The sequence below is a fragment of the Oncorhynchus tshawytscha genome, linkage group LG03 (genome assembly GCF_018296145.1).
Source record: "Oncorhynchus tshawytscha isolate Ot180627B linkage group LG03, Otsh_v2.0, whole genome shotgun sequence".
NCBI classification, from domain to species: Eukaryota; Metazoa; Chordata; class Actinopteri; order Salmoniformes; family Salmonidae; genus Oncorhynchus; species Oncorhynchus tshawytscha.
In genome coordinates this window covers 70,138,175-70,165,549 of record NC_056431.1, presented here as the reverse complement: position 1 = coordinate 70,165,549, position 27,375 = coordinate 70,138,175, and the positions used below count along the sequence as shown (strand labels likewise).

The 27,375-nt window shown below is 46.6% G+C and overlaps 1 protein-coding gene across 1 annotated transcript in view; it reads right to left on the bottom strand.

Moving 5' to 3' along the window:
* The window catches only part of LOC112224689 (lysine-specific demethylase 6A), a 94,078-nt gene that overhangs the window by 23,834 nt on the left and 42,869 nt on the right, over positions 1-27,375 (bottom strand). The window contains 10 exon segments of the mRNA XM_042319944.1: positions 2,113-2,332; positions 2,335-3,025; positions 3,238-3,717; positions 3,942-4,049; positions 11,355-11,432; positions 11,701-11,823; positions 13,796-14,015; positions 14,351-14,449; positions 23,239-23,365; positions 25,523-25,616. Coding sequence (XP_042175878.1) covers positions 2,113-2,332; positions 2,335-3,025; positions 3,238-3,717; positions 3,942-4,049; positions 11,355-11,432; positions 11,701-11,823; positions 13,796-14,015; positions 14,351-14,449; positions 23,239-23,365; positions 25,523-25,616 — 2,240 coding nt within the window.

Sequence of the window (27,375 nt, the reverse complement as noted above, 5' to 3'; positions counted from 1 at the left end):
CCACACCAGTCAGTCAGTCAGCCAGCCACACCAGTCAGTCAGTCAGCCAGCCACACCAGTCAGTCAGCCAGCCACACCACCAGTCAGCCAGCCACACCAGTCAGTCAGCCAGCCACACCAGTCAGTCAGTCAGCCACACCAGTCAGTCAGTCAGCCACACCAGTCAGTCAGTCAGCCAGCCAGCCAGTCAGCCACACCAGTCAGTCAGTCAGTCAGCCACACCAGTCAGTCAGTCAGCCAGCCACACCAGTCAGTCAGTCAGCCAGCCACACCAGTCAGTCAGTCAGCCAGCCACACCAGTCAGTCAGTCAGCCAGCCACACCAGTCAGTCAGTCAGCCAGCCACACCAGTCAGTCAGTCAGCCAGCCACACCAGTCAGTCAGTCAGCCAGCCACACCAGTCAGTCAGTCACACCAGTTAGTCAGTCAGCCAGCCACACCAGTCAGTCAGTCAGCCAGCCACACCAGTCAGTCAGTCAGCCAGCCACACCAGTCAGCCAGCCACACCAGTCAGCCAGCCACACCAGTCAGTCAGTCAGCCAGCCACACCAGTCAGTCAGTCAGCCAGCCACACCAGTCAGCCAGCCACACCAGTCAGTCAGTCAGCCACACCAGCCAGTCAGCCAGCCACACCAGTCAGTCAGTCAGCCACACCAGTCAGTCACACCAGTCAGTCAGCCACACCAGTCAGTCAGTCAGCCACACCAGTCAGTCAGCCAGCCACACCAGTCAGTCAGCCAGCCACATCAGTCAGTCAGCCAGCCCACCACCAGTCAGTCAGCCAGCCACACCAGTCAGCCAGTCAGCCAGCCACACCAGTCAGTCAGTCAGCCAGCCAGTCAGTCAGTCAGCCACCAGCCAGTCAGCCAGCCACACCAGTCAGTCACACCAGTCAGTCAGTCCAGTCCACCAGTCAGTCAGTCAGCCAGCCACACCAGTCAGTCAGTCAGTCAGCCAGCCACACCAGTCAGTCAGTCAGTCAGTCAGCCACACCAGTCAGTCAGTCAGTCAGTCAGCCACACCAGTCAGTCAGTCAGCCACACCAGTCAGTCAGTCAGCCACACCAGTCAGTCAGTCAGCCACACCAGTCAGTCAGCCACACCAGTCAGTCAGTCCACACCAGTCAGTCAGTCAGCCACACCAGTCAGTCAGTCAGCCACACCAGTCAGTCAGTCAGCCACACCAGTCAGTCAGTCAGCCACACCAGTCAGTCAGTCAGCCACACCAGTCAGTCAGTCAGCCACACCAGTCAGTCAGTCAGTCAGCCCGCCACACCAGTCAGTCAGTCAGCCACACCAGTCAGTCAGTCAGTCAGTCAGCCACACCCAGTCAGTCAGTCAGCCCGCCACACCAGTCAGTCAGCCCACCACACCAGTCAGTCAGTCAGTCAGCCCGCCACACCAGTCAGTCAGTCAGTCAGCCCGCCACACCAGTCAGCCAGCCAGCCAGCCACACCAGCCAGCCACACCAGTCAGTCAGCCAGCCACACCAGTCAGTCAGCCAGCCACACAGTCAGTCAGCCAGCCACACCAGTCAGTCAGCCAGCCACACCAGTCAGTCAGCCAGCCACACCAGTCAGTCAGCCAGCCACACCAGTCAGTCAGCCAGCCACACCAGTCAGTCAGCCAGCCACACCAGTCAGTCAGCCAGCCACACCAGTCAGTCAGCCAGGCACACCAGTCAGTCAGCCAGCCACACCAGTCAGTCAGCCAGCCACACCAGTCAGTCAGCCAGCCACACCAGTCAGTCAGCCAGCCACACCAGTCAGTCAGCCAGCCACACCAGTCAGTCAGCCAGCCACACCAGTCAGTCAGCCAGCCACACCAGTCAGTCAGCCAGCCACACCAGTCAGTCAGCCAGCCACACCAGTCAGTCAGCCAGCCACACCAGTCAGTCAGCCAGCCACACCAGTCAGTCAGCCAGCCACACCAGTCAGTCAGTCAGCCACACCAGTCAGCTCCATGTGACTCAGTGAACTCTAGTTAGTATGACATCTACAATGAAACACTGCATAACAACACACAGCCTTTACCACATCCATACATACACTCCGATCAAAACGCAAATTGGCTACAATTGAAGTGTGATGTGACAGAAGGATATGATGTCCTACCTGCATGCTTTGAGCACCTGGTTTGAGCTGGGGTAGATGGATACTGAGGACCATGAGGCCAGGGCTGGCCTTCTGTGAGACAGCTCAGTGGGATCCACCTTGACTGGACTGCGAGAGTCCTCTAGCCCCTTACCATTGACCTGTGGGGTAGTGGTGGTACCGGTGGTTCCGCTGTTGGGCGAACTGCTGTTAAGGCTGGCGAGGTTGGTGGCTGTGGGGGGTTAGTGGAGAGGTGGGGGGAGGGGGTGGTGACGGACATGGCTGAGAGGGGCGAGGATGCCACAGAGTGTTCCGACAGGGGTTTGGGACCTCCCGGGTGGATGTTGTTGACCTTGATGTTATCGTCCGTGGTGGCTCCTTGATTAACGCCACGATGATGATTATTATTACTATCGTGGTTTTCATCATCCTTATTATTGTCCTTTCCTCTGAGCAAGGCTGAGAGCTGAGGGTCGTCTGAACTGAGCGCGCCCGGAGGAGGAGAGCCGGGCTGGGATTGGCTCCCCGAGCTGTACGTGGTGGTCACCGCCCCCTGCTGGATGTGATTAGCCAATCCATGTGTAAGGGCAGTGAGACTGGGACTGGGACTGCGCAGTGTCCCTGCATGGGTAGCCAATCCGCTGCTGCTTCCTAAAGGCGTGGTCTCTTTGGTTTGGGCCCCTGAGGTAGTGGTGGTGGAGGAGAGGGGAGAGGAGGGGAGATAGTTGGGGGCACCGCCCCTCTGTGGCGAAGAGGAGAAGGAGGAGAGGGAGGAACAGGAGGAGGAAGAGGAGGCAGGGCAGGGCCCGGTGGAATGTCCGACCTGATTTAGACTTTGAGCACCAGGGCCAGCTGCCTGGGTGGGATGGGAGGGGGAGGAAGGGTGTTCTCCATTGGGACCTGCCGAATATGAACCTGGACCTTTGTGAAGCCCCTGACGGAGAAACAAAACAGCAATGAAGATTAGAGGGTGAGACATAACAGCAACAAACAGAGGGTGAGACAAAACAGCAACGAACATTATAGGGTGAGACAAAACAAGAAAGAGTGAGTGTGAGACCAAGTCAGAGCAAAAGAGAGCTAGAACGAAGGAGATTAGACAGACAATATGAGCAGCTCAACTGAGACAGTACCATCAATATGTACCTCAGGGGAGTTGGTGTGTTGCTGGCTCTTCCAGGCCTCCTCTGCATTACTGGTACTGTTACTGCGGTGACTGGTGGTGTTGCTGGTGGGGGTATTGGTACTACTAGTGTTGTTGCTGGTAGGGGTACTGGTATCACTAGCGGCTGTGCAGTTGTGAGGTAGACAGTTCTGCTGCAGGTAAGGCACGTTTCTGTTACTCCTGCCACTTTCCGTTAGACCCCCCGGTAAAGTCCCTGCACCCGGTAAATCGGGAGTGTGATTATTGCCCATGGTCCCCGCCTCCTGATTACCCAGCTGTCCCAGGTGACTTAAAGATAAAGGTCCGTTGGCCATTGGCTGAGGAGTGCAGGGAGGGTGGGCTGTGGTGTGACTGACAGATGAAGTCCGGGAGAGGGGGTGAGGTGAGGGGAGGGAGTTTGGGGATAGCGAGGGGCCGTTGGGTTGTGTGGGCCACAACTGGCCTGCTGCCTGCTGTTTCACCTAGAAAATAAAAACAGAGCGATGGAAGAGAGACAGAAAAGCATAGTTACTGGAAATACATTTTTAATTATTATCTAAAAAAATTAAACTGTACTAGACTAAACTATACTAGCACGTCTTTTTCTTATATATAGCACTCCAAATGTCTTTAAACACTGGAATGGAACGATGGCTTAAGTTATTCATACATAAAGCCACATGTTTGTTTGAGTGTGTGTATGTACCTGCTGTTGATGCTGCTGCATGAGGAAGAACTGGTTTTCCAGCTGATCCAGCATCTGTACCTGTGGTGGTTTCAGACTGGTCCGGTTGGTCCGGAGCTGATCCAGGAGCTAGAGGTGGAGGGAAAGGTATTTAGAACCATCCTTAACTATTTACATTCTGAATTGTTTCGCTTAAGACTTTTATTCTTACTATTCAGTCCTCAAGTTGCTTTGGAAAAGGGCCGAGTCTAAAATTACTCGCATTAAAACCCAGCAAAGCTGATTGATGCTCCACAGCGTCAAACACTGACGTCATTTTGAATCCTGAATCTCCCACTGTGTGTTTATACTAGAGACATACCGTTGAGCTGCAGCTCCCCCTGTGTTTATACTGGAGACATACCGTTGAGCTGCAGCTCCCCCTGTGTGTTTATACTAGAGACATACCGTTGAGCTGCAGCTCCCCCTGTGTGTTTACACTGGAGACATACCGTTGAGCTGCAGCTCCCCCTGTGTGTCTATACTAGAGACATACCGTTGAGCTGCAGCTCCCCCTGTGTGTTTATACTAGAGACGTACCGTTGAGCTGCAGCTCCCCCTGTGTGTTTATACTAGAGACATACCGTTGAGCTGCAGCTCCCCCTGTGTGTTTATACTAGAGACATACCGTTGAGCTGCAGCTCCCCTGTGTGTTTATACTAGAGACATACCGTTGAGCTGCAGCTCCCCCTGTGTGTTTATACTAGAGACATACCGTTGAGCTGCAGCTTCCCGTGTGTTTATACTAGAGACGTACCGTTGAGCTGCAGCTCCCCGTGTGTTTATACTAGAGACATACCGTTGAGCTGCAGCTCCCCCTGTGTGTTTATACTGGAGACATACCGTTGAGCTGCAGCTCCCCTGTGTGTTTATACTAGAGACATACCGTTGAGCTGCAGCTCCCCCTGTGTGTTTATACTAGAGACATACCGTTGAGCTGCAGCTCCCCCTGTGTGTTTATACTAGAGACATACCGTTGAGCTGCAGCTCCCCGTGTGTTGATACTAGACATACCGTTGAGCTGCAGCTCCCCCTGTGTGTTTATACTGGAGACATACCGTTGAGCTGCAGCTCCCCTGTGTGCTAGAGACATACCCTGCAGCTGTGTTTATACTAGAGACATACCGTTGAGCTGCAGCTCCCCTGTGTGTTTATACTAGAGACATACCGTTGAGCTGCAGCTCCCTGTGTGTTTATACTAGAGACATACCGTTGAGCTGCAGCTCCCTGTGTGTTTATACTAGAGACATACCGTTGAGCTGCAGCTCCCCCTGTGTGTTTATACTAGAGACATACCGTTGAGCTGCAGCTCCCCCTGTGTGTTTATACTAGAGACGTACCGTTGAGCTGCAGCTCCCCCTGTGTGTTTATACTAGAGACATACCGTTGAGCTGCAGCTCCCCGTGTGTTGATACTAGACATACCGTTGAGCTGCAGCTCCCCCTGTGTGTTTATACTGGAGACATACCGTTGAGCTGCAGCTCCCCCTGTGTGTTTATACTAGAGACATACCGTTGAGCTGCAGCTCCCCCTGTGTGTTTATACTAGAGACATACCGTTGAGCTGCAGCTCCCCCTGTGTGTTTATACTAGAGACATACCGTTGAGCTGCAGCTCCCCGTGTGTTTATACTGAGACATACCGTTGAGCTGCAGCTCCCCTGTGTGTTTATACTGAGCTGCAGCTCCCCGTGTGTTTATACTAGAGACGTACCGTTGAGCTGCAGCTCCCCCTGTGTGTTTATACTAGAGACATACCGTTGAGCTGCAGCTCCCCGTGTGTTTATACTGGAGACATACCGTTGAGCTGCAGCTCCCCCTGTGTGTTTATACTAGAGACATACCGTTGAGCTGCAGCTCCCCCTGTGTGTTTATACTAGAGACATACCGTTGAGCTGCAGCTCCCCCTGTGTGTTTATACTGGAGACATACCGTTGAGCTGCAGCTTCCCCTGTGTGTTTATACTAGAGACATACCGTTGAGCTGCAGCTCCCCCTGTGTGTTGATACTAGAGACATACCGTTGAGCTGCAGCTCCCCCTGTGTGTTGATACTAGACATACCGTTGAGCTGCAGCTCCCCCTGTGTGTTTAGACTAGAGACATACCGTTGAGCTGCAGCTCCCCCTGTGTGTTTATACTAGAGACATACCGTTGAGCTGCAGCTCCCCCTGTGTGTTTATACTAGAGACGTACCGTTGAGCTGCAGCTCCCCCTGTGTGTTTATACTAGAGACGTACCGTTGAGCTGCAGCTCCCCCTGTGTGTTTATACTAGAGACGTACCGTTGAGCTGCAGCTCCCCCTGTGTGTTTATACTAGAGACATACCGTTGAGCTGCAGCTCCCCGTGTGTCTTTATTTCCCCTGGTATAAAATGTGCACCTAATTCCATAACATGGAGCTTGTGAAAGCTGACTTTTTCTACACGAGAGGATCCGGACAAGAGAATCGTCATGATATCGTCTAAAACCTGAACTATGTAAGCTACAAACTACACTGAACAAAAATATAAACGCAACATGTAAAGTGTCGGTCCCATGTTTCTCAAGCTGAAAAAAAACAAAACAAAAAATAGAAATGTTCCATACATACAAAAAGATAATTTCTCCTTTGCCAAGATAATTCATCCACCTGACAGATGTGGCATGTCAAGAAGTTGATTAAACAGCACGATCATTACACAGGTACACCTTGTGCCGGGGACAATAAAAAGCCACTAAATTGGTCAGTTTTGTCACACAACACAATGCAACAGATGTCTCAAGTTTTGAGGGAGCGTGCAATTGGCATGCAGACTGCAGGAATGTCCACCAGAGCTGTTGCCAGAGATTTGAATGTTAATTTATCTACCTTAAGCCGCCTCCAATGTAATTTTAGAGAATTTGGCAGCACATCCAACCGGCCTCACAACTGAAGACCACGTGGTACCAAGCCAGCCCAGGACCTCCACATCCGATTTCTTCACCTGCGGGACACCCGGACAGGGTGAAATTGTGGTTTAGCACAACCAAATAATTTCTGCACAAACTGTCAGAAACAGTCTCAGGGAAGCTCATTTGCATGCTCTTCGTCCTTACCAGGCTCTTGATGTGACTGCAGTTCGGCGTCATAACCAACTTCAGTGGGCAAATGCTCACCTTCGAAGGCTACTGACACACTAGAGAAGTGTGTTCTTCATGGATGAATCCTGGTTTCAACTGTACCAGGCAGATGGCGGGCGTCATGTGGGCAAGCGGTTTGCTGATGTCAACCATGTGAACAGAGTGCCCCATGGTGGTGGTGGGGTTATGGTACGGACAGGCATAAGCTACGGACAACGAACACAATTACATTTTATTGTTGGCACTATTAATGCACAGATACCGTGACGAGATCCTGAGGCCCATTGTCGTGCCAATTCATCCGCAACCATCACGTCATGCTTCAGCATGATAATGCACAGCCCCATGTCGCAAGGATCTGCACACAATTCTTGGATGCTGAAAATGTCCCAGTTCTCCCATGGCCTGCAAACTCAGACATGCCACCCATTGAGCATGTTTGGGATACTCTGTATCAACATGGCTGACAGTGTGTTCCAGTTCCTGCCAATGCCCATCAACTTCGCACAGCCATTGAAGAGGAATGGGACAATATTCCACAGGCCACAATCAACAGCCTGATCAACTCTATGGAAAGGAGATGTGTCGCCATGTATGAGGTGGTCACACCAGATACTGACTGGTTTTCTGATCCATATCTGTGACCAACAGATGCATATCTGTATTCCCAGTCGTAAAATACATAGATTAGGGCCTAATGAATTTATTTCAATTGACTGATTTCTTTATATGAATCTACAGTAAAATCTTTGAAAAAATATATGTAAACGCAACATGCAACAATTTCAGTGTATTATGTCACCATTATGGAAAGGGGAGACTCTCACAAACACGATAGTGTCAGTTGTTTGGCTCTACGACACCCACACATTTTGACTTTGAAGAAGTCTTCTCACAAAACCAACTGTCCAGACCAAACCGTTGGAGCTACAAACAAATGTCACCAATAACGAATAGGGACACTCTCTCAAACACAAAGGTGTCGTTTGATCTGCTCTACGGCGCACAAAAGCTTCAGGGTGCGTCGTCTGAAGGTAACCCAGAACCAGTGGTGTAAAGTCCTTACGTTAAAGTACTACTTAAGTCGTTTTTTGGGGGTATCTGTACTTTAATTTACTATTTATATATATATATTATTTAACTCTTACTTCACTACATTCCTAAAGAAAATGTACTTTTTAATCCATAAATTTTCCCTGACAACTAAAAGTACTCGTTACATTTTGAATGCTTAGCAGGACAGGAAAATGGTTCAATTCACAGACATCAAGGGAACATCCCTGGTCATCCCTACTGCCTTTATCTGGTAGACTCAATAAACACAAATGCTTCATTTGTAAATTATGTCAGTGTTGGAGTGTGCCCCTGGCTATCCGTAAAAAAACAACAAGATCGTGCCGTGTGGAATGCTTAATATAAGGAATGTGAAATTATTTATACTTTTACATTTGATACTTAAGTATATTTAAAACCAAATACTTTTACTCAAGTAGTATTTTACTGGGTGACTTTCACTTTTACTTGAGTAATTTTCTATTAATTTATCTTTACTTTTACTCAAGCATGACAATTGTGTATTTTTCCACCAGTGACCAGGACTGGGCTGTACAAATAGATTTTTTAATCGCGGGTAAAATGAGCCAAAAATAACATGACAAAATATGGATCTAAAATATATAAATACAAATCCTGACTTCTTATATCTCTCAGATACAAACACTTGAAAACATTGTTCGTAAAAATCCAAATAACTTCACAGATCTTCATTGTAAAGGATTTAAACACTGTTTCCCATGCTTCTTCAATGAACCATAAACAATTAATGAACATGCACCTGTGGAACGGTCGATAAGACACTAAAAGCTTACAGACCGTAGTCAATTAAGGTCACAGTCATGAAAACTTAGGACAGTAAAGAGGCCTTTCTACTGACTCTGAAAAACACCAAAAGGAAGATGCCCAGGGCCCCTGCTCATCTGCGTGAACATGCCTTAGGCATGCTGCAACGAGGCATGAGGACCACAGATGTGGTCAGGGAAATAAATTGTAATGTCTGTACTGTGAGACGCCTAAGACAGTGCTACAGGACGGACAGTGGCAGACCACGTGTAAACAACACCTGCACAGGATCGGTACATCCGAACAGCACACCTGCGGGACAGGTACAGGATGGCAACAACAACTGCCCGAGTTACACCAGGAACGCACAATCCCTCTATCAGCGCTCAGACTGTCCGCGATAGGCTGAGAGAGGCTGGACTGGGGGCGTGTAGGCCTGTTGTCTGGTGAGGACCTGCCTTACATCATTGGCAACCACGTCGTCTATGGGCATAAACCCACCGTCGCTGGACCAGACAGGACTGGCAAAAAGTGCTCTTCACTGACGAGTCGCGGTTTTGTCTCACCAGGGGTGATGGTTGGGTTCACATTTATTTTCGAAGGAATTAGCGTTACACCGAGGCCTGTACTCTGGAGCGGGATCGATTTGGAGGGTCCGTCATGGTCTGGGGCGGTGTGTCACAGCATCATCGGACTGAGCTTGTTGTCATTGCAGGCAATCTCAATGCTGCGCGTTACAAGGAAGACATCCTCCTACCTCATGTGGTACCCTTCCTGACATGACCCTCTAGCATGACAATACCACCAGCTATACTGCTCGTTCTGTGCGTGATTTCCTGCAAGACAGGAATGTCAGTGTTCTGCCATAGCCAGCGGAGGGCCCGGATCTCAATCTCATTGAGCACGGCTGCGACCTGTTGGATCGGAGGGTGAGGGCTAGGGCCTTGGTGGAAGAGTGGGGTAACATCTCACAGTGAGAACTGGCAAAAGTGGAGCAGTCCATGAGGAGGAGATGCACTGCCTTACTTAATGCAGCTAGTGGCCACATCAGATACTGACTGTTACTTTTGATTTTGACCCCCCTTTGGTCGGGGACACGTTATTCACAGGTCTATGGAACAAGTTCAGTTTATGTCGCAATTGTTGAAACTTGTGTTCATACAAATATTTACACATGTTAAGTTTGCTGAAAATAAACGCAGTTGACAATGAGAGGATGTTTATTTTTTTGCTGAGTTTATATATATATTTATATATGAGGCCGACCGATTAATCGGAATGGACCCTGTATCTTGCAGCCTTAACTAGTCCAACGCAATAACGACCTGCCTCTCTCTCGTTGCACTCCAAAAGGAGACTGCAGTATGACAAGGTAAGTTGCTAGCTAGCATTAAACTTATCTTATAGAAACAATCAATCATAATCCCTCGTTAACTACACATGGTTGATGATATTACTAGATATTATCTAGCGTGTCCTGCGTTGCATATATTCTGACTGAGCATACAAGCATCCAAGTATCTAACTGAGCGGTGGTAGGCAGAAGTGGGCGCGTAAACATTCATTCAAACAGCACTATCGTGCGTTTTGCCAGCAGCTCTTCATTGTGCGTCAAGCATTGCGCTGTTTATGACTTCAAGCCTATCAACTCCCGAGATGAGGCTGGTGTAACTGAAGTGAAATGGCTAGCTAGTTAGCGCGCGCTAATAGCGTTTCAAACGTCACTCGCTCTGAGCCTTCTAGTAGTTGTTCCTCTTGCTCTGCATGGGTAACGCTTCTTCGATGGTGGCTGTTACCGTTGTGTTGCTGGTTCGAGCCCAGGGAGGAGCGAGGAGAGGGACGGATGCTATACTGTTACACTGGCAATAGTAAAGTGCCTATAAGAACATCCAATAGTCAAAGGTTAATGAAATACAAATGGTATAGAGGGAAATAGTCCTATAATTCTAATAATAACTACAACCTAAAACGTCTTACCTGGGAATATTGAAGACTCATGTTAAAAGGAATCACCAGCTTTCATATGTTCTCATGTTCTGAGCAAGGAACTTAAACGTTAGCTTTCTTACATGGCACATATTGCACTTTTACTTTCTTCTCCAACACTTTGTTTTTGCATTATTTAAACCAAATTGAACATGTTTCATTATTTACTTGAGGCTAAATTGATTTTATTGATGTATTATATCAAGTTAAAATAAGTGTTCATTCAGTATCGTTGTAATTGTCATTATTACAAATGTAAAAAAATAAAATAAAATTGGCCGATTAATCGTTATCGGCTTTTTTGGTCCTCCAATAATCGGTATCGGCGTTGAAAAATCATAATTGGTCGACCTCTAATAGGTATATTTATGTTTTATTTTTATACCTACAGGGTCCTAAAATTCACAATCAAATGGCTTCATCATCTTAAAACAATTCCATATGTTAACCTATAGGGGTTAACGAATACCCACCTGTAGTCTCTGTGGCGTTAGGTACCAGCTGGGGATCTGCTGTTGTACCGGGTCGTTTGTCCACAAGTCGACACCACTCTGTGCTCAGAGAAGAGAGAGATGCTCGTCAATATACTGTGTAAATGTTTCATTCAGCGTCATTCCTTTATGCGTTCACCAGTTGTGTGATGGAGTGGACAGTTCCTAGGCTTTAGTACCAAAGCTGGATTGTAAACTTACTGAAAAAGGGCAGGACTACCTGGACATGTCCAATAAGAAACACTCACTTTAGTTATCCGTTGAAACACATTTGAATGAATGCCTTAATGAATAGGGTCAGTTGGATGGGTAAAAGACTGAACCCTACCTTAGCTGGGCTGGTGGTGCGTTTCCTCTTGGCAGGGCTGGCCTGACTGTCAGTGTGGCTGGGATGGGGAGAGACCTGTGTCTGTACCTGAACTCCCTCACCTCCCTGGTGGGGCTTACATGCCTGGAGGGGGGGGAGAGGAGGGGGGAGGCAGGAGTGGAGAGGAAGGTTATAGGGGGAGGCAGGAGTGGAGGGGGAGACAGGAGTAGAGAGGAAGGTTATAGGGGGAGGCAGGAGTGGAGGGGGAGGCAGGAGTGGAGAGGAAGGTTATAGGGGGAGGCAGGAGAGGAGGGGAAGGTTATAGGGGGAGGCAGGAGAGGAGAGGAAGGTTATAGGGGGAGGCAGGAGAGGAGGGGGAAGGCAGGAGTGGAGAGTTATAGAGGGGGCAGGAGATGAGGGGTATGGGGGCAGGCGAGGAGTGGGGGGCAGGAAGGAGAGGAAGGTATTAGGGGGAGGCAGGCGAGGAGTGGGGGGCAGGAAGGAGAGGAGGGTATACAGGGGAGGCAGGAGAGGAGTGGGATGGTTATGGGGGAGGGAAGAGAGGAGGGGGTCAGAGCAGATGCCACAATCCTGACAACAACCTAAGTGATACTTCTAATCAGGAATCTCAGAGCCAACAAACTGTGTGAAGTCTTTTTTTCTTGGCAAGAAGAATGCAATGAAACATAAGGAACAAAAATATCTGGGTTACCACCGTTTACCATCAAACCTTTGGTGCCAAGGTAGTTTTAATGTCAAACAGTCATCCAAGAAAAAAACACAAGACATACAAGTTGACAATGAATTAAATATTCATAGTCACTAACAGATAAACAGCATATCAGTAGTTTACATTCATTCTGTACATGTCATGTCCAACAGCTAGTCAGGGTGAGGAGATGGGGTGAGAAAAGTGACTTGACTTATGACCTATACTGCTGTATAATGAACTACACAGAGAATTACACCTAGTAAATCTACTGTATTATGAACCACACCTAGTATATGTACTGTATTATGAACCACAGAGAGAATTACACCTAGTAAATCTACTGTATTATGAACCACACAGAGAATTACACCTAGTATATCTACTGTATTATGAACCACACCTAGTAAATCTACTGTATTATGAACCACACAGAGAATTACACCTAGTAAATGTACCGTATGTGAGCTTAGTGTTTGTGAGGGGGATTCTCTCAACTCCTTTGGTTTGTCTGCACTGATACAAAACGTTTCTAGATGGTCAGGTGAATGCAGATAAGGCTACAGGGCATCCACTCTACTCAACTATCCTGAATTTGCAGATCAGTGCCAATGAGGGGAGGAAGACGATGAAGGCTATTAAGATGCACCAGGACAGGTTAGTTTAGGTAGTAGTAGTAGTAGCAGGGGTTTGTTATCTGGGGGGGTCTCTAGAGGTCTCACCTGCTGCTGTGCCTGTGGCCCTGGGCTGCCTGCTGCAGTGTTCAGGCCCCCTGTCTGGAGGTGAGCTCAGCGGGGATGGGCAGGCTCCACGCCTCCTCAATACTAGGAAGCATTTTACCACCCTTCCCCCGCAACACTACCTGTCTGAGGGTGAGCCTATAGGAGGAGGGGGGCATAAAGTCACATTTCAGTATTTCAGTACTGCTCTACGTTATGGTAGGACAACCCACTGACACTGCTGACCGAGCACCTTGTTACACTATTAGGCAATTGCACATTAAATACAGCCTCTCCAGAGATGAGATGAGGTCAAATGAAAATAATCACTCAAAGAATGGTCAATGCCATGACATTATGTCTTACGATTACTGGTGAGATTGTGTAGTATGGCATCAATATGAATCAGTGATCATATCTCAATGATTCAAATAAAAAAACAGAATAATCACAGCCTGTACAATAAACAGGGACACACACATGTATAAAATACAACTCTTTCAGAGAGTGATTAATGTCATTGGCTTTAAAACACATACATACAGTGTAACACAACACACAGCACTACGTTTAACAGAAAACAGCCAGTCAAATCATTTGTTTCTGCTTGGTATGTGTGTGTGTGTGTTTACATATCTCTGCATGTGTGTGTATGTATGTATCCCTCCCTCTCTGCGTCCCTGCCTACCTGGAGCAGCTTAATGCGGTGTATGAGGGCAGCGGTGTTGGTGCAGGCCTTGCTGCGCGTGGCGTTGATGTAACACTTGATTGCGTCGTGCGGCTGCCCGCAGGACTCGTAGAGCGTGCCCAGGTCCATCCAGGCAGCCGCATGACTGTGGTCCAGCTGCACTGCACAGATGTACGCCTGCAGAGCATCCATAGGCTGGTTCTGCTGCTGGTACAGAACACTGGGGGAGGGAGGGAGGGAAAGGAAGGGAAGAGAGAGAGGAGAGGGAGGGAGAGGGGAAAGAAGGGGTGGGAGAGAGGGAAGAAGGAAGAGAGAACGTGAGAAAGAGCAAGTGATGGGGAGAGGGGGGAGTGCATGGAGTTTTTAGTGTCCTCTCTCCCTCGAGTGGCCACACACCAAGTCTATCCATATTTAACTCTAGGGACCACTACCTCCCTCCTGTTGCCATGGCCAACACCTACAAGCCTTCAGATTGAGTTATCCTTTAAGACTTCTCCAAGGATCCTACAGACAGATGATAGGTGAGTACACGCTGGCTGCAGTGTCAGGTCTTACCCTATGGAGCACCAGGTGTCAGCGCTGGCCTCAGACTTGTCAATGGACTGTCTGTAGGAGATGAAGGCATCCTGGACTTTCCCAATACTGGAGTAGCACCTGGAGAGAACACACATTATGCTTAGTACTATCAATATGAGTATGAAGAGAGAGATACTATCAGACCGTCAGAGACCGAGATGTGAGAGACCGAGAGGAAGCAAGAGTGAGACCGAGAGGGAGCAAGAGTGAGACCGAGACCACTGTGACTGACTCAAAATGAAGGACAGCTTTGACTATGTACAGACTCAGTGAGAATAGCCTTGATATTGAGAAAGGTCTGCCTACGGCGGCCTGTCTCTCAAGAGAAGACGGGCTATGTGCACACTGCCCACAAAATGAGGTGGAAACTGAGCTGCATTTCCTAACCTGCCAAATCTATGACCATATTTTAGAGACATACTTCCCTCACAGACCCTCAAAGAATTACAAAACAAATCCAATTTTGATAAACTCCCATATCCACTGGGTGAAATACAGCAACAGGATTTGTGACCTGTTGCAACAAGAAAGGGGCAACCAGTGAAGAACAAACAGCATTGTAAATACAACCCACATTCATATTTATTTATGTTCCCTTTTTAACTTTAACTATTTGCACATTGTTACAACACTGTATATTGACATACGACATTTTAAATGTCTCTATTCCTTTGGAACTTTTGGAAGTGTAATGTTTACTGGTTTTTTTTCTTCTTCACTTCTGTTTATTATCTATTCCACTTGCTTTAGCAATGTGAACATATACTTCCCATGTCCCAAAAAGCTCATTACAATGGACCAGTCCACTCAAACAGGAGCCAATCAGACAGGTGTCTCGTATACCATATTTTTATTGTTGTTGCTAGCGCTCCATTAAATAAATCTTGGTCGACCAACAGCCTATCAACAAAACAATTGACCGGTTGACTAAATGGGGTCAGCCCTAAAGCTAACACTCTACACACAGTTGTGCAACTGCACATCTACAAGCTCAAAGGGTGACTACAGCTCATGCAGAACCATTACCCGTTGCATTCAGTGGCTCTACCACACAACAACCAATAGCAAAAATCCCACGGCCTGCACTTTTTCTACTTGCACCAACTTGATGATAACTACTATATTGAGAGAAAATGTACTTGCTACGACTGTGATGTGGTCGTCTCACCTCGCGATCTCACCTAGCTCAGGCTCCCGAGTGGCGCAGCGGTCTAAGGAACTGCATCTCTGTGCAAGAGGAGTCAATACAGACCCTGGTTGGAATCCAGGCTAAATCACATCCAGCAGTGATTGGGAGTCCCATAGGGCGGCGCAGAATTGGCCCGACGTAGTCCGGGTTAGGGTTTGTCCGGGGCGTTAGGGTTTGTCCGGGGTTTGTCCGGTGTCCGTCATTGTAAATAAGAATTTGTTCTTAACCGACTTGACTAGTTAAATGTTAAATAAAATAAAAACAAGAAAAAAGGGTCAATCTGGGGGCCTCCCGGGTGGCGCAGTGGTTAAGGGCGCTGTACTGCAGCGCCAGCTGGGAGCGTTTCTGGGTAAGTCTCTAAGAGCTTTCCACACCTGGATTGTGCAACATTTGCCCATTGGTCTTTTCAACATTCTTCAAGCTCTGTCAAATTGGTTGTTGATTATTGCTAGACAACCATTTTCAGGTCTTGCCATACATTTTCATGTAGATTTAAGTCAAAACGGTAACTGGACCACTCAGGAACATTCACTGTCTTCTTGGTAAGCAACTCCAGTGTAGATTTGGCCTTGTGTTTCAGGTTATTGTCCTCCTGAAAGGTGAATTCATCTCCCAGTGGCTGGTGGAAAGCAGACGACCAGGTTTTCCTCTAGGATTTTGCCTGTGCTTTAGGTTATTGTCCTGCTGAAAGGTGAATTCATCTCCCAGTGGCTGGTGGAAAGCAGACGACCAGGTTTTCCTCTAGGATTTTGCCTGTGCTTTGCTTCATTCAATTCCTTTTTTATCCTGAAAAAACTACTTAGTCTTTAACGTTAATTAGTAAATGGTAGCCTACAGCAAAGTGTGTTTAAATCATTTCTAAATCATTTTAAATCAAAACTATTTCTGCTAGTTAGTTTTAGCTTGCTTGAGCCTGCTAACTGAGGAGTGTTAATTCACCTGTTTCAATACGCGTTTCGTTTTAAAACATGATCTTACAAAGGAGTTGTTTCATCTAACTGCTTAACTATTTATCTGTACATGGAATTGTATTTGGGGTTTTTCTAATCTTTACAGGAAAATGCCACGGGCACTATCTGATGTGTGAAGACATTTCACTGTAGCTAATGTAGAAGGAAAAGCTGTGTACATTTGTAAATACTATTCCAAATCATTTGTGAAGAATGCAACAAAGATGCAGAATCATCTGGCCAAGTGCATGAAGTTCCCTCAGTGCTCACAACAAGCAACCTCTGACAAAAGTCCCTCTACTTCTATTCGAGGTGAAAATGATGAATCAGACACCTTATTGATAGCAACAGCTCATGGTCCTCCTGGAATCTTAAGGTTTTTGACTTAATGGAGAAACAGAGAAATGCTGATGAATGTATTGCTCAAGCTGTGTATGCAACTGGTTCACCTCTGATGCTCACAGGCAATGTGTATTGGTAGAGATTTCTGAATGTTCTTCGCCCAGCATACACCCCTCCAAACAGACATGCTTTATCTACTCATTTACTGAATGCAGAGTTCCACAGAGTTCAAGTGAAGGTCAAGCAAATCATAGAGAAAGCAGACTATTGCAATCATCTCTGATGGGTCGTTGAATGTTCGTGGGCAAGGAAGAATGAACTACATAATCTCCACCCCTCAACCAGTATTCTACAAGAGCAGAGACACAAGAGACAGACACACCGGTCTCTACATTGCAGATGAGCTGAAGGCAGTCATCAATGACCTTGGACCACAGAAGGTATTTGCACTGGTGACAGACAATGCTGTGAACATGAAGGCTGTTTGGTCTAAAGTGGAGGAGTCCTACCCTCACATCACACCCATTGGCTGTGCTGCTCATGCATTGAATCTGCTCCTCAAGGACATCATGGCACTGAAAACAATGGATAGACTCTACAAGACAGCCAAGGAGTTGGAGTAAGCTGAAGGATAATGTGAAGGATAATCAAGTTATAGCAGCAATCTACCTCACCAAGCAAAGTGAGAAGAATAAGAGCACCACATTGAAGCTGCCCAACAACACCCGTTGGGGGTGGTGTTGTCATCATGTTTGACAGTCTCCTGGAGGGGAAGGAGTCTCTCCGAGAAATGGCCATATCACAGTCCCATCAAGAGGATCCTCCTGGATGATGTATTTTGGGAGAGAGTGGTAAGCAGCCTGAAACTCCTGGATCATTGGGGATCATTCAATATTCCCTTTTGTTGTTCAGTGAAATCATCCCATGTGAAGAGTCAGCTCTTAAAGTTAAAATCGTAACTAAACAGTTTTTTTTTTTTTTTTTACAGGAAGGATTTAATCATTTGCAATTATGTCTACTTTTGATAAGGTAAAAGGTTTAAATCTGTCTCCATATGATATGGTAAATATATCCAATGCAAAAAACATCTACATTTAAATGGTATTAATATTAATTCCCATATATTCCCGTTAATTCCCATGGAAAGTTTCCACCCCTAAATACTCCCCAAAATGTACAACCCTGCTGAAGGCACTGGATATATACCCACTGATTCTTGAATAATATAACCTACAAGCGCTTCATAAGCTTACTTCAACTGTCAAACTCCATCAGAACCACAAATATAACATGGTTTGGGGTGAGTTGGACCGCAGAGTGTAGGAAAAGCAGGCAACAAGTGCTCAGCATATGTGGGAACTCCTTCAAGACTGTTGGGAAAAGCATTCCAGGAGAAGCTGGTTGAGAGAATGCCAAGAGCGTGCAAAGCTGTCGTTAAGGCAAATTTGGCTATTTGAAGAATCTTAAATATAAAATATACTTTGATTTGTTTAACACTTACCCCTATTTACCACATAATTCCATATGTGTTATTTCACAGTTTTGATGTCTTAACTATTATTCTACAATGTAGAAAATAGTATAAAATAAAGAAAAACCCTTGAATGAGTAAGTGTTCTAAAACTTTGGACCGGTAGTGTAAATAAATGCTTTATAGCCTCATAACATGGTTAAAACAATAATCTTCATATCATGGATGGTCAGTCCTTGCATTAATAGCTCTGTCTATTAATCTGAGTGGTCACATTCCTCCAAGCCCATCCCTCGTTTTACCAAAACAGATTTGTTGATTTGCCCTTTAAACAGCTGCATATTACCAAGATATCAGTGTCCCCAACAAAAAGGTAAACAGGTCTATAGCAAATGCAGCATATGGCATTACTTTTTTCACGTGTAAATAGCACTTTTCAGTAGTGTTCAAAGCATGCCATTCCATGAGAACAGCATTTATTTATCAACTCGAATCAATGAGCCCAATCAGTCCTCAATGACAACAAAATCATAAACAACAGAGTAGGGCTGGCTAATAAATCCTTCGTTTTGGGTCATGCTCAGGCAAAACAATTTGACTAATCTATACCTTCATATTTCCAAGTGCTATTCTTGAAGATCTAGGGGTATAACATTTATTGGAATGACTGGCATTCTGATAGACTTTGGTTTTTAATGTAAAGATATCATTTAATCATTGTATTATTTATGTAGTAGAAAGCGATGGGTTTCAAGAAGCCTACATAACCATCACATATAGTAGAATATAACATCCATAAATGGCCAGCTATGTGAACTTTAACACTGATTTATCCTGCAATAGATGTCGTTCAATTGGTAACATACTTTTAGATTACATTCCCCTTAAGAGGCATTAGAAGAAGACAAAATGTAACTGATTGTAATCAGATTACATGACTGCGTTTGGGTAATCCAAAAGGTTCGTTACCGATTACAATTTTGGACAGGTAACTAGTAACTAACATATTACATTTATAAAGTAACTTCTCTCATAGCCGCTAACACAACAACATACTGCTGCAGCCCTTAGTTGTACTACAGGATTCACAGACAGGAGGCCATCTATCCACTGCAACGCTGTCTGCCACACTAGCCAAACCAGGTCAAATCAAATCAAATTTTATTTGTCACATACACATGGTTAGCAGATGTTAATGTGAGTGTAGCGAAATGCTTGTGCTTCTAGTTCCGACAATGCAGTAATAATCCAACAAGTAATCTAACTAACAATTAATCTAACTAACAATTACAAAAAAAAACTACTGTCTTATACACAGTGTAAGGGGATACAGAATATGTACATAAAGATATATGAATGAGTGATGGTACAGAGCAGCTTAGGCAAGATACAGTAGATGATGATATAGAGTACAGTATATACGTATACATATGAGATGAATAATGTAGTGTATGTAAACATTATATTAGGTAGCATTGTTTAAAGTGGCTAGTGATATATTTTACATCATTTCCCATTATTAAAGTGGCTGGAGTTGAGTCAGTGTGTTGGCAGCAGCCACTCAATGTTAGTGGTGGCTGTTTAACAGTCTGATGGCCTTGAGATAGAAGCTGTTTTTCAGTCTCTCGGTCCCAGCTTTGATGCACCTGTACTGACCTCGCCTTCTGGATGATAGCTGGGTGAACAGGCAGTGGCTCGGGTGGTTGTTGTCCTTGATGATCTTTATGGCCTTCCTGTAACATCGGGTGGTGTACGTGTCCTGGAGGGCAGGTAGTTTGCCCCCGGTGATGCGTTGTGCAGACCTCACTACCCTCTGGAGAGCCTTACGGTTGTGGGCGGAGCAGTTGCCGTACCAGGTGGTGATACAGCCCGCCAGGATGCTCTCGATTGTGCATCTGTAGAAGTTTGTGAGTGCTTTTGGTGACAAGCCGAATTTCTTCAGCCTCCTGAGGTTGAAGAGACGCTGCTGCGCCTTCTTCACGATGCCGTCTCTGTGAGTGGACCAATTCAGTTTGTCTGTGATGTGTATGCCGAGGAACTTAAAACTTACTACCCTCTCCACTACTGTTCCATCGATGTGGATAGGGGGATGTTCCCTCTGCTGTTTCCTGAAGTCCACAATCATCTCCTTAGTTTTGTTGACGTTGAGTGTGAGGTTATTTTCCTGACACCACACTCCGAGGGCCCTCACCCCCTCCCTGTAGGCCGTCTCGTCGTTGTTGGTAATCAAGCCTACCACTGTTGTGTCGTCCGCAAACTTAATGATTGAGTTGGAGGCGTGCGTGGCCACGCAGTCGTGGGTGAACAGGGAGTACAGGAGAGGGCTCAGAACGCACCCTTGTGGGGCCCCAGTGTTGAGGATCAGCGGGGTGGAGATGTTGTTGCCTACCCTCACCACCTGGGGGCGGCCCGTCAGGAAGTCCAGTACCCAGTTGCACAGGGCGGGGTCGAGACCCAGGGTCTCGAGCTTGATGACGAGCTTGGAGGGTACTATGGTGTTGAATGCCGAGCTGTAGTCGATGAACAGCATTCTCACATAGGTATTCCTCTTGTCCAGATGGGTTAGGGCAGTGTGCAGTGTGGTTGAGATTGCATCGTCTGTGGACCTATTGGGGCGGTAAGCAAATTGGAGTGGGTCTAGGGTGTCAGGTAGGGTGGAGGTGATATGGTCCTTGACTAGTCTCTCAAAGCACTTCATGATGACGGAAGTGAGTGCTACGGGGCGGTAGTCGTTTAGCTCAGTTACCTTAGCTTTCTTGGGAACAGGAACAATGGTGGCCCTCTTGAAGCATGTGGGAACAGCAGACTGGTATAGGGATTGATTGAATATGTCCGTAAACACACCGGCCAGCTGGTCTGCGCATGCTCTGAGGGCGCGGGGCTGGGGATGCCGTCTGGGCCTGCAGCCTTGCGAGGGTTAACACGTTTTAATGTTTTACTCACCTCGGCTGCAGTGAAGGAGAGTTCGCATGTTTTCGTTGCAGGCCGTGTCAGTGGCACTGTATTGTCCTCAAAGCGGGCAAAAAAGTTATTTAGTCTGCCTGGGAGCAAGACATCCTGGTCCGTGACTGGGCTGGTTTTCTTCTTGTAGTCCGTGATTGACTGTAGACCCTGCCACATACATCTTGCGTCTGAGCCGTTGAATTGAGATTCTACTTTGTCTCTATACTGACGCTTAGCTTGTTTGATAGCCTTGCGGAGGGAATAGCTGCACTGTTTGTATTCGGTCATGTTACCAGTCACCTTGCCCTGATTAAAAGCAGTGGTTCGCGCTTTCAGTTTCATGCGAATGCTGCCATCAATCCACTTTTTCTGGTTAGGGAATGTTTTAATCGTTGCTATGGGAACGGCATCTTCAACGCACGTTCTAATGAACTCGCACACCGAATCAGCGTATTCGTCAATGTTATTATCTGACGCAATACGAAACATATCCCAGTCCACGTGATGGAAGCAGTCTGGTCGGATCAGCGTTGGACAGACCTCAGCGTGGGAGCTTCTTGTTTTAGTTTCTGTCTGTAGGCAGGGATCAGCAAAATGGAGTCGTGGTCAGCTTTTCCGAAAGGAGGGCGGGGCAGGGCCTTATATGCGTCGCGGACATTAGAGTAACATTGATCCAAGGTTTTTTCAGCCCTAGTTGCGCAATCGATATGCTGATACAATTTAGGGAGTCTTGTTTTCAGATTAGCCTTGTTAAAATCCCCAGCTACAATGAATGCAGCCTCAGGATGTAGAGATTCCAGTTTGCAAAGAGTCAAATAAAGTTCGTTCAGAGCCATCGATGTGTCTGCTTGGGGGGGAATATATACGGCTGTGATTATAATCGAAGAGAATTCTCTTGGTAGATAATGCGGTCGACATTTGATTGTGAGGAATTCTAAATCAGATGAACAGAAGGATTTGACTTCCTGTATATTTCTGTGATCACACCACGTCTCGTTAGCCATAAGGCATACGCCCCCGCCCCTCTTCTTACCAGAAAGATGGTTGTTTCTGTCGGCGCGATGCGTGGAGAAACCCGCTGGCTGCACCGCCTCCGATAGCGTCTCTCCAGTGAGCCATGTTTCCGTGAAGCAAAGAACGTTACAGTCTCTGATGTCCCTCTGGAATGCTACCCTTGCTCGGATTTCATCAACCTTGTTGTCAAGAGACTGGACATTGGCGAGAAGAATGCTAGGGAGTGGTGCACGATGTGCCCGTCTCCGGAGTCTGACCAGAAGACCGCCTCGTTTCCCTCTTTTACGGCGTCGTTTTTTTTGGTCGCCGGCTGGGATCCATTCCGTTGCCCTGGTTGAAAGGCAGAACACAGGATCCGCTTCGTGAAAATCATATTCTTGGTCGTACTGATGGTGAGTTGACGCTGATCTTATATTCAGTAGTTCTTCTCGACTGTATGTAATGAAACCTAAGATGACCTGGGGTACTAATGTAAGAAATAACACGTAAAAAAACAAAACACTGCATAGTTTCCTAGGAACGCGAAGCGAGGCAGCCATCTCTGTCGGCGCCGTGGTCAACTGTGGTCTAATGATCTATACTAAAACAAGTGGATTCAATAAGTAAGCACTATATAAAAGCCTTTATAAAAGCGTGTGGAATAACAGAAAGGAACAATTCCATCTAATTAATAGCTCAGATTTACAGAGCTATTAATCAATAGGTCTCTGTGTAACACGCTGTCTTCCCAGAGAGTACAGACTTGGATCAATAATAATCAGTGGAGGAGCAGCTCTGAAACGGCTCCAGTTTCTAGGCCTATAGATTGTAGAGAAACAGCTGAGACAGGAGCTGCAGAGAGAAAAGACCTTCAGGGCAGAGTCTTATTCAACACACAGCGGTTTAACGTTTTTTACACACTTGCTAAAAGGAAAACAAGAGCCCGAAAGGAATTCACTATGAAAGAAAATGCTTTTACCTGCCGAGGAAGTACCAGGACTGTCCAGAGTTGGGGTCTGCTTCTAGTGACTTCTGTAGACACTGGATGGCATAGCTGTCCTTGGAGCCTGGGTCCCCTAACCGCTCCACTGTGTGATGCATCCAGCCTGGAGGAGACCAGGGGAGTTAGCAGGGTGAAGGATCCAACAACCACCACTGCTCATCTGGGTCCAGGGCTAGCCTTCTGCTAGCTGGTCCCACAGAACCACTGCTAGTCTGGGTCCAGGGCTAGCCTTCTGCTAGCTGGTCAACAGAACCACTGCTAGTCTGGGTCCAGGGCTAGCCTTCTGCTAGCTGGTCAACAGAACCACTGCTAGTCTGGGTCCAGGGCTAGCCTTCTGCTAGCTGGTCAACAGAATCACTGCACTTTACACCACTGCTAGTCTGGGTCCAGGGCTATCCTTCTGCTAGCTGGTCAACAGAACCACTGCTAGTCTGGGTCCAGGGCTAGCCTTCTGCTAGCTGGTCAACAGAACCACTGCTAGTCTAGGTCCAGGGCTATCCTTCTGCTAGCTGGTCAACAGAACCATTGCTAGTCTGGGTCCAGGGCTAGCCTTCTGCTAGCTGGTCAACAGAACCACTGCTAGTCTGGGTCCAGGGCTAGCCTTCTGCTAGCTGGTCAACAGAACCACTGCTAGTCTGGGTCCAGGGCTATCCTTCTGCTAGCTGGTCAACAGAACCATTTCTAGTCTGCTAGCTGGTCAACAGAACCATTGCTAGTCTGGGTCCAGGGCTAGCCTTCTGCTAGCTGGTCAACAGAACCACTGCTAGTCTGGGTCCAGGGCTATCCTTCTGCTAGCTGGTCAACAGAACCATTGCTAGTCTGGGTCCAGGGCTAGCCTTCTGCTAGCTGGTCAACAGAACCACTGCTAGTCTGGGTCCAGGGCTAGCCTTCTGCTAGCTGGTCAACAGAACCACTAAACTTTACTGTCTCCAATAGTAAGTCAACACAACTGATCCTGCAGGTACTTCTGCTAGTCCATTACCAGGTCTAGTACTACACTAATATACACAACATATTAAAACTACACTAGACTGTCAGTCACAGAGGGGAACACTGCTGTCTGCCTGGAGTGTAAAAGCACCAGTCTCATAAAAAGGACCAAAAGGCTCATCTATCTAGAGCTTTCTAAAGAAGAGGGAGGAGAAAGAGGGAGGGAGGGAAGGAGAGCGGGGGATTCGTCGTCCATACACACATCAGCCGTGTCTTCAAAGGTCTAAACAACTCACCCCTGGGGTCGCTCCCACCTCTCTCTCTCTCGCTCTACACACACCTCCCTAAGGACGGGCACACACACAGACACAAACACACCTCCCTAAGGACGGACACACACACACAGACACAAACACATCTCCCCATCGCTCCACACAACAGCTGTGGCGGGCCTTACTGGAAGGCCACCACCAAATAACATTTTATCGATCACACACATATTTATCTAATGTTATTACTGGTGTAGCGAAACACTTGTGTTTCCTAGTAGGGTGGCTGGCAGGGCAGAAAAAGAGAATGTTTTTCAGACCCGAGGGAACATCCCAAACTGGGGGAAGACGGCAAGAAACAAGACAAGAGCTGTCTGTGTTCAGAGAGGACTACGTATGTGTGTATAGCGTGGGGGTTGGGGTACAGACACTAACACCTCCATGATGAGCTGTTGCATTAGTCAGGCCAGGGCAGAGAGAGACTTGGGAAACGTGTGATGGGAGCAGGGAAGAGGTGGGGATCTGGGAATACTGTCCAGTTGGGAATATGGTAAACAACAAGGAGCACAACTTCTCCCAGAACACAATGCAATCCTGTGTCATCAGCCTTATACACCTGGTACATAGTAGTACCTTCAGCAACAAATGGTGCAGTTTGAGGACATGTGGAAGAAATGTATTAGGGTGCTGGAGATAGGGCTAGTGGATATGGGCAGGTGTGATGCAGTAATGTTTGTATGTTTTGTATTGTTTATAAAAAATAAAATACAAAAAATATTAGAGAGGCATAAATGTGGTAAAGTAACTTGACGACTCAAAACACCACACACTCGTCCTATAGACACTGCTCTAGAAAGTTAAACACTTTTTGTACATAACATGTAAAAGACTGCACTTTTTAAATAGAACCTTCAAGAACAAACTAGGATACATATTCAACAAGACGCAAAGAAAAATATAGGTTCATGTTATCAAAAGGACAAGTGACATATTGCTTGTAACAAGTGGGCGTCTTCGATGCCGTAGTACATAGGAGAGAGGAGAGAGGAAAGAGGACTTACCTAGTTGCTGCAGTGTAGCAGCCTTCACCTGTGCAGGAAGATTCTCTGTCTGGAGTAAATTCTCATACGCTTCTTTTGCTGTTCTGAATTTCTTCTGCAGAATGACAGTGGGGGAAAGAGTGAGAGAGAGAGGGGGAGGAAAAGAGAGAGAGGGGAAGGATGTTTAAAGCCAGACCAAAGAGTCAGTGTGTTTTATGGTCTCACTGGTCAGACACAGAAGTTTGGACACCTCAGACCACCACCAGATACACTACAGGCTAAAAGTATGCGGACACCCATTCAAATTAGTGGATTCGGCTATTTCAGCCACACCCGTTGCTGACAGGTGTATAAAAATCAAGCACCCAGCCATGCCATCTCCATAGACAAACAGTGGCAGTAGAATGGCTTTACCGAAGAGCTCAGTGACTTTCAATGTAGCAGCATCATAGGATACCACCTTTCCAACAAGTCAGTTCGTCAAATTTCTGCCCTGCTAGAACTGCCCCGGTCAACTGTAAGTACTGTTATTGTGAAGTGGGAACGTCTAGGAGCAACAACGGCTCAGCCACTAACTGGTAGGCCATACAAGCCCACAGAACGGGACCGCCGAGTACAGAAGTGTTTTTGCATTCCAGTTGAACATTTACCTGCTCTGTCACAGTCTATCATTAAAAACATTGAAGAAACATTGAAGACTACACATGTAAATGTCATGCCATTTGAATTTGAGCAATATGACTGGCCGTTCATCCAAGCACCACCACGCTGTCGCTAGTCACAACTTCTGGAGCAGTACATGAGTTGATGCCTTCACACAGCACACATTTTTGCTCTGAACAGCTGACAAGTGCCCATCAAGTGCCTACTTGCTGAGCTTATTTTAGAAAAAGTAATTTACAAAAGTAAACCTTTAATTAGTGAACATAAAATATGCTACGGTTGATAAGTCTGTAAAAAGAACACTAGAAAGACACCTACTGTAGCATTGATACACAGTGAGGCAGGGGTTAACTTGACCACGCCCCCTGAGTAGGGTACATAATAGCCATAGGCCGGACTTGAACCCGATCTAACATCTCTGGAGACCTGAAAATAGCTGTGTAGTGATGCTACCCATCCAACCTGACAGCTTGACAGGATCTGCAGAGAGGAATGGGAGAAACTCCGCAAATTCAGGTGTGCCAAGCTTGTAGCGTCATACCCAAGAAGACTCCAGGCTGTAATCGCTGCCAAAGGTGCTTCAACAAAGTTCTGAATAAAGGGTCTGAACACTTATGTAAATGTGATTTGGTTTTTAAAAAAATCCCAATTTTTTTTTAATCAAGAATGTCTAAAAACCTGTTTTTGCTTTGCCATGAGTTATTTTGTGCAGATTGATGAGGGAAATCAAACTATTTCATCCATTTTAGAATAAGGCTGTAAACAAAAAAGTTGAGGGAATACTTACTGAATACTTTCCGAATGCCACGTGGTGGTGTATAGGTTATTTACTAATGGTATTCCAAATAGTCGGACAAAACTGGCAATTTACTGTATACGACTATGATGTTATTCTTTTTTTTGTAAGAATCATCTGAAACTAATACATTTTCGGGTGAAAGCACACACCTTTCTCATGTCAATCAGTCATGTGGCTGTCTGTAAAGAGAAGGACGGGCTGTACGTTGTTCCTGCTGCTCTGATTGTAAAGAGAAGGACGGGCTGTACGTTGTTCCTGCTGCTCTGATTGTAAAGAGAAGGACGGGCTGTACGTTGATCCTGCTGCTCTGATTGTAAAGAGAAGGACGGGCTGTACGTTGTTCCTGCTGCTCTGATTGTAAAGAGAAGGACGGGCTGTACGTTGTTCCTGCTGCTCTGATTGTAAAGAGAAG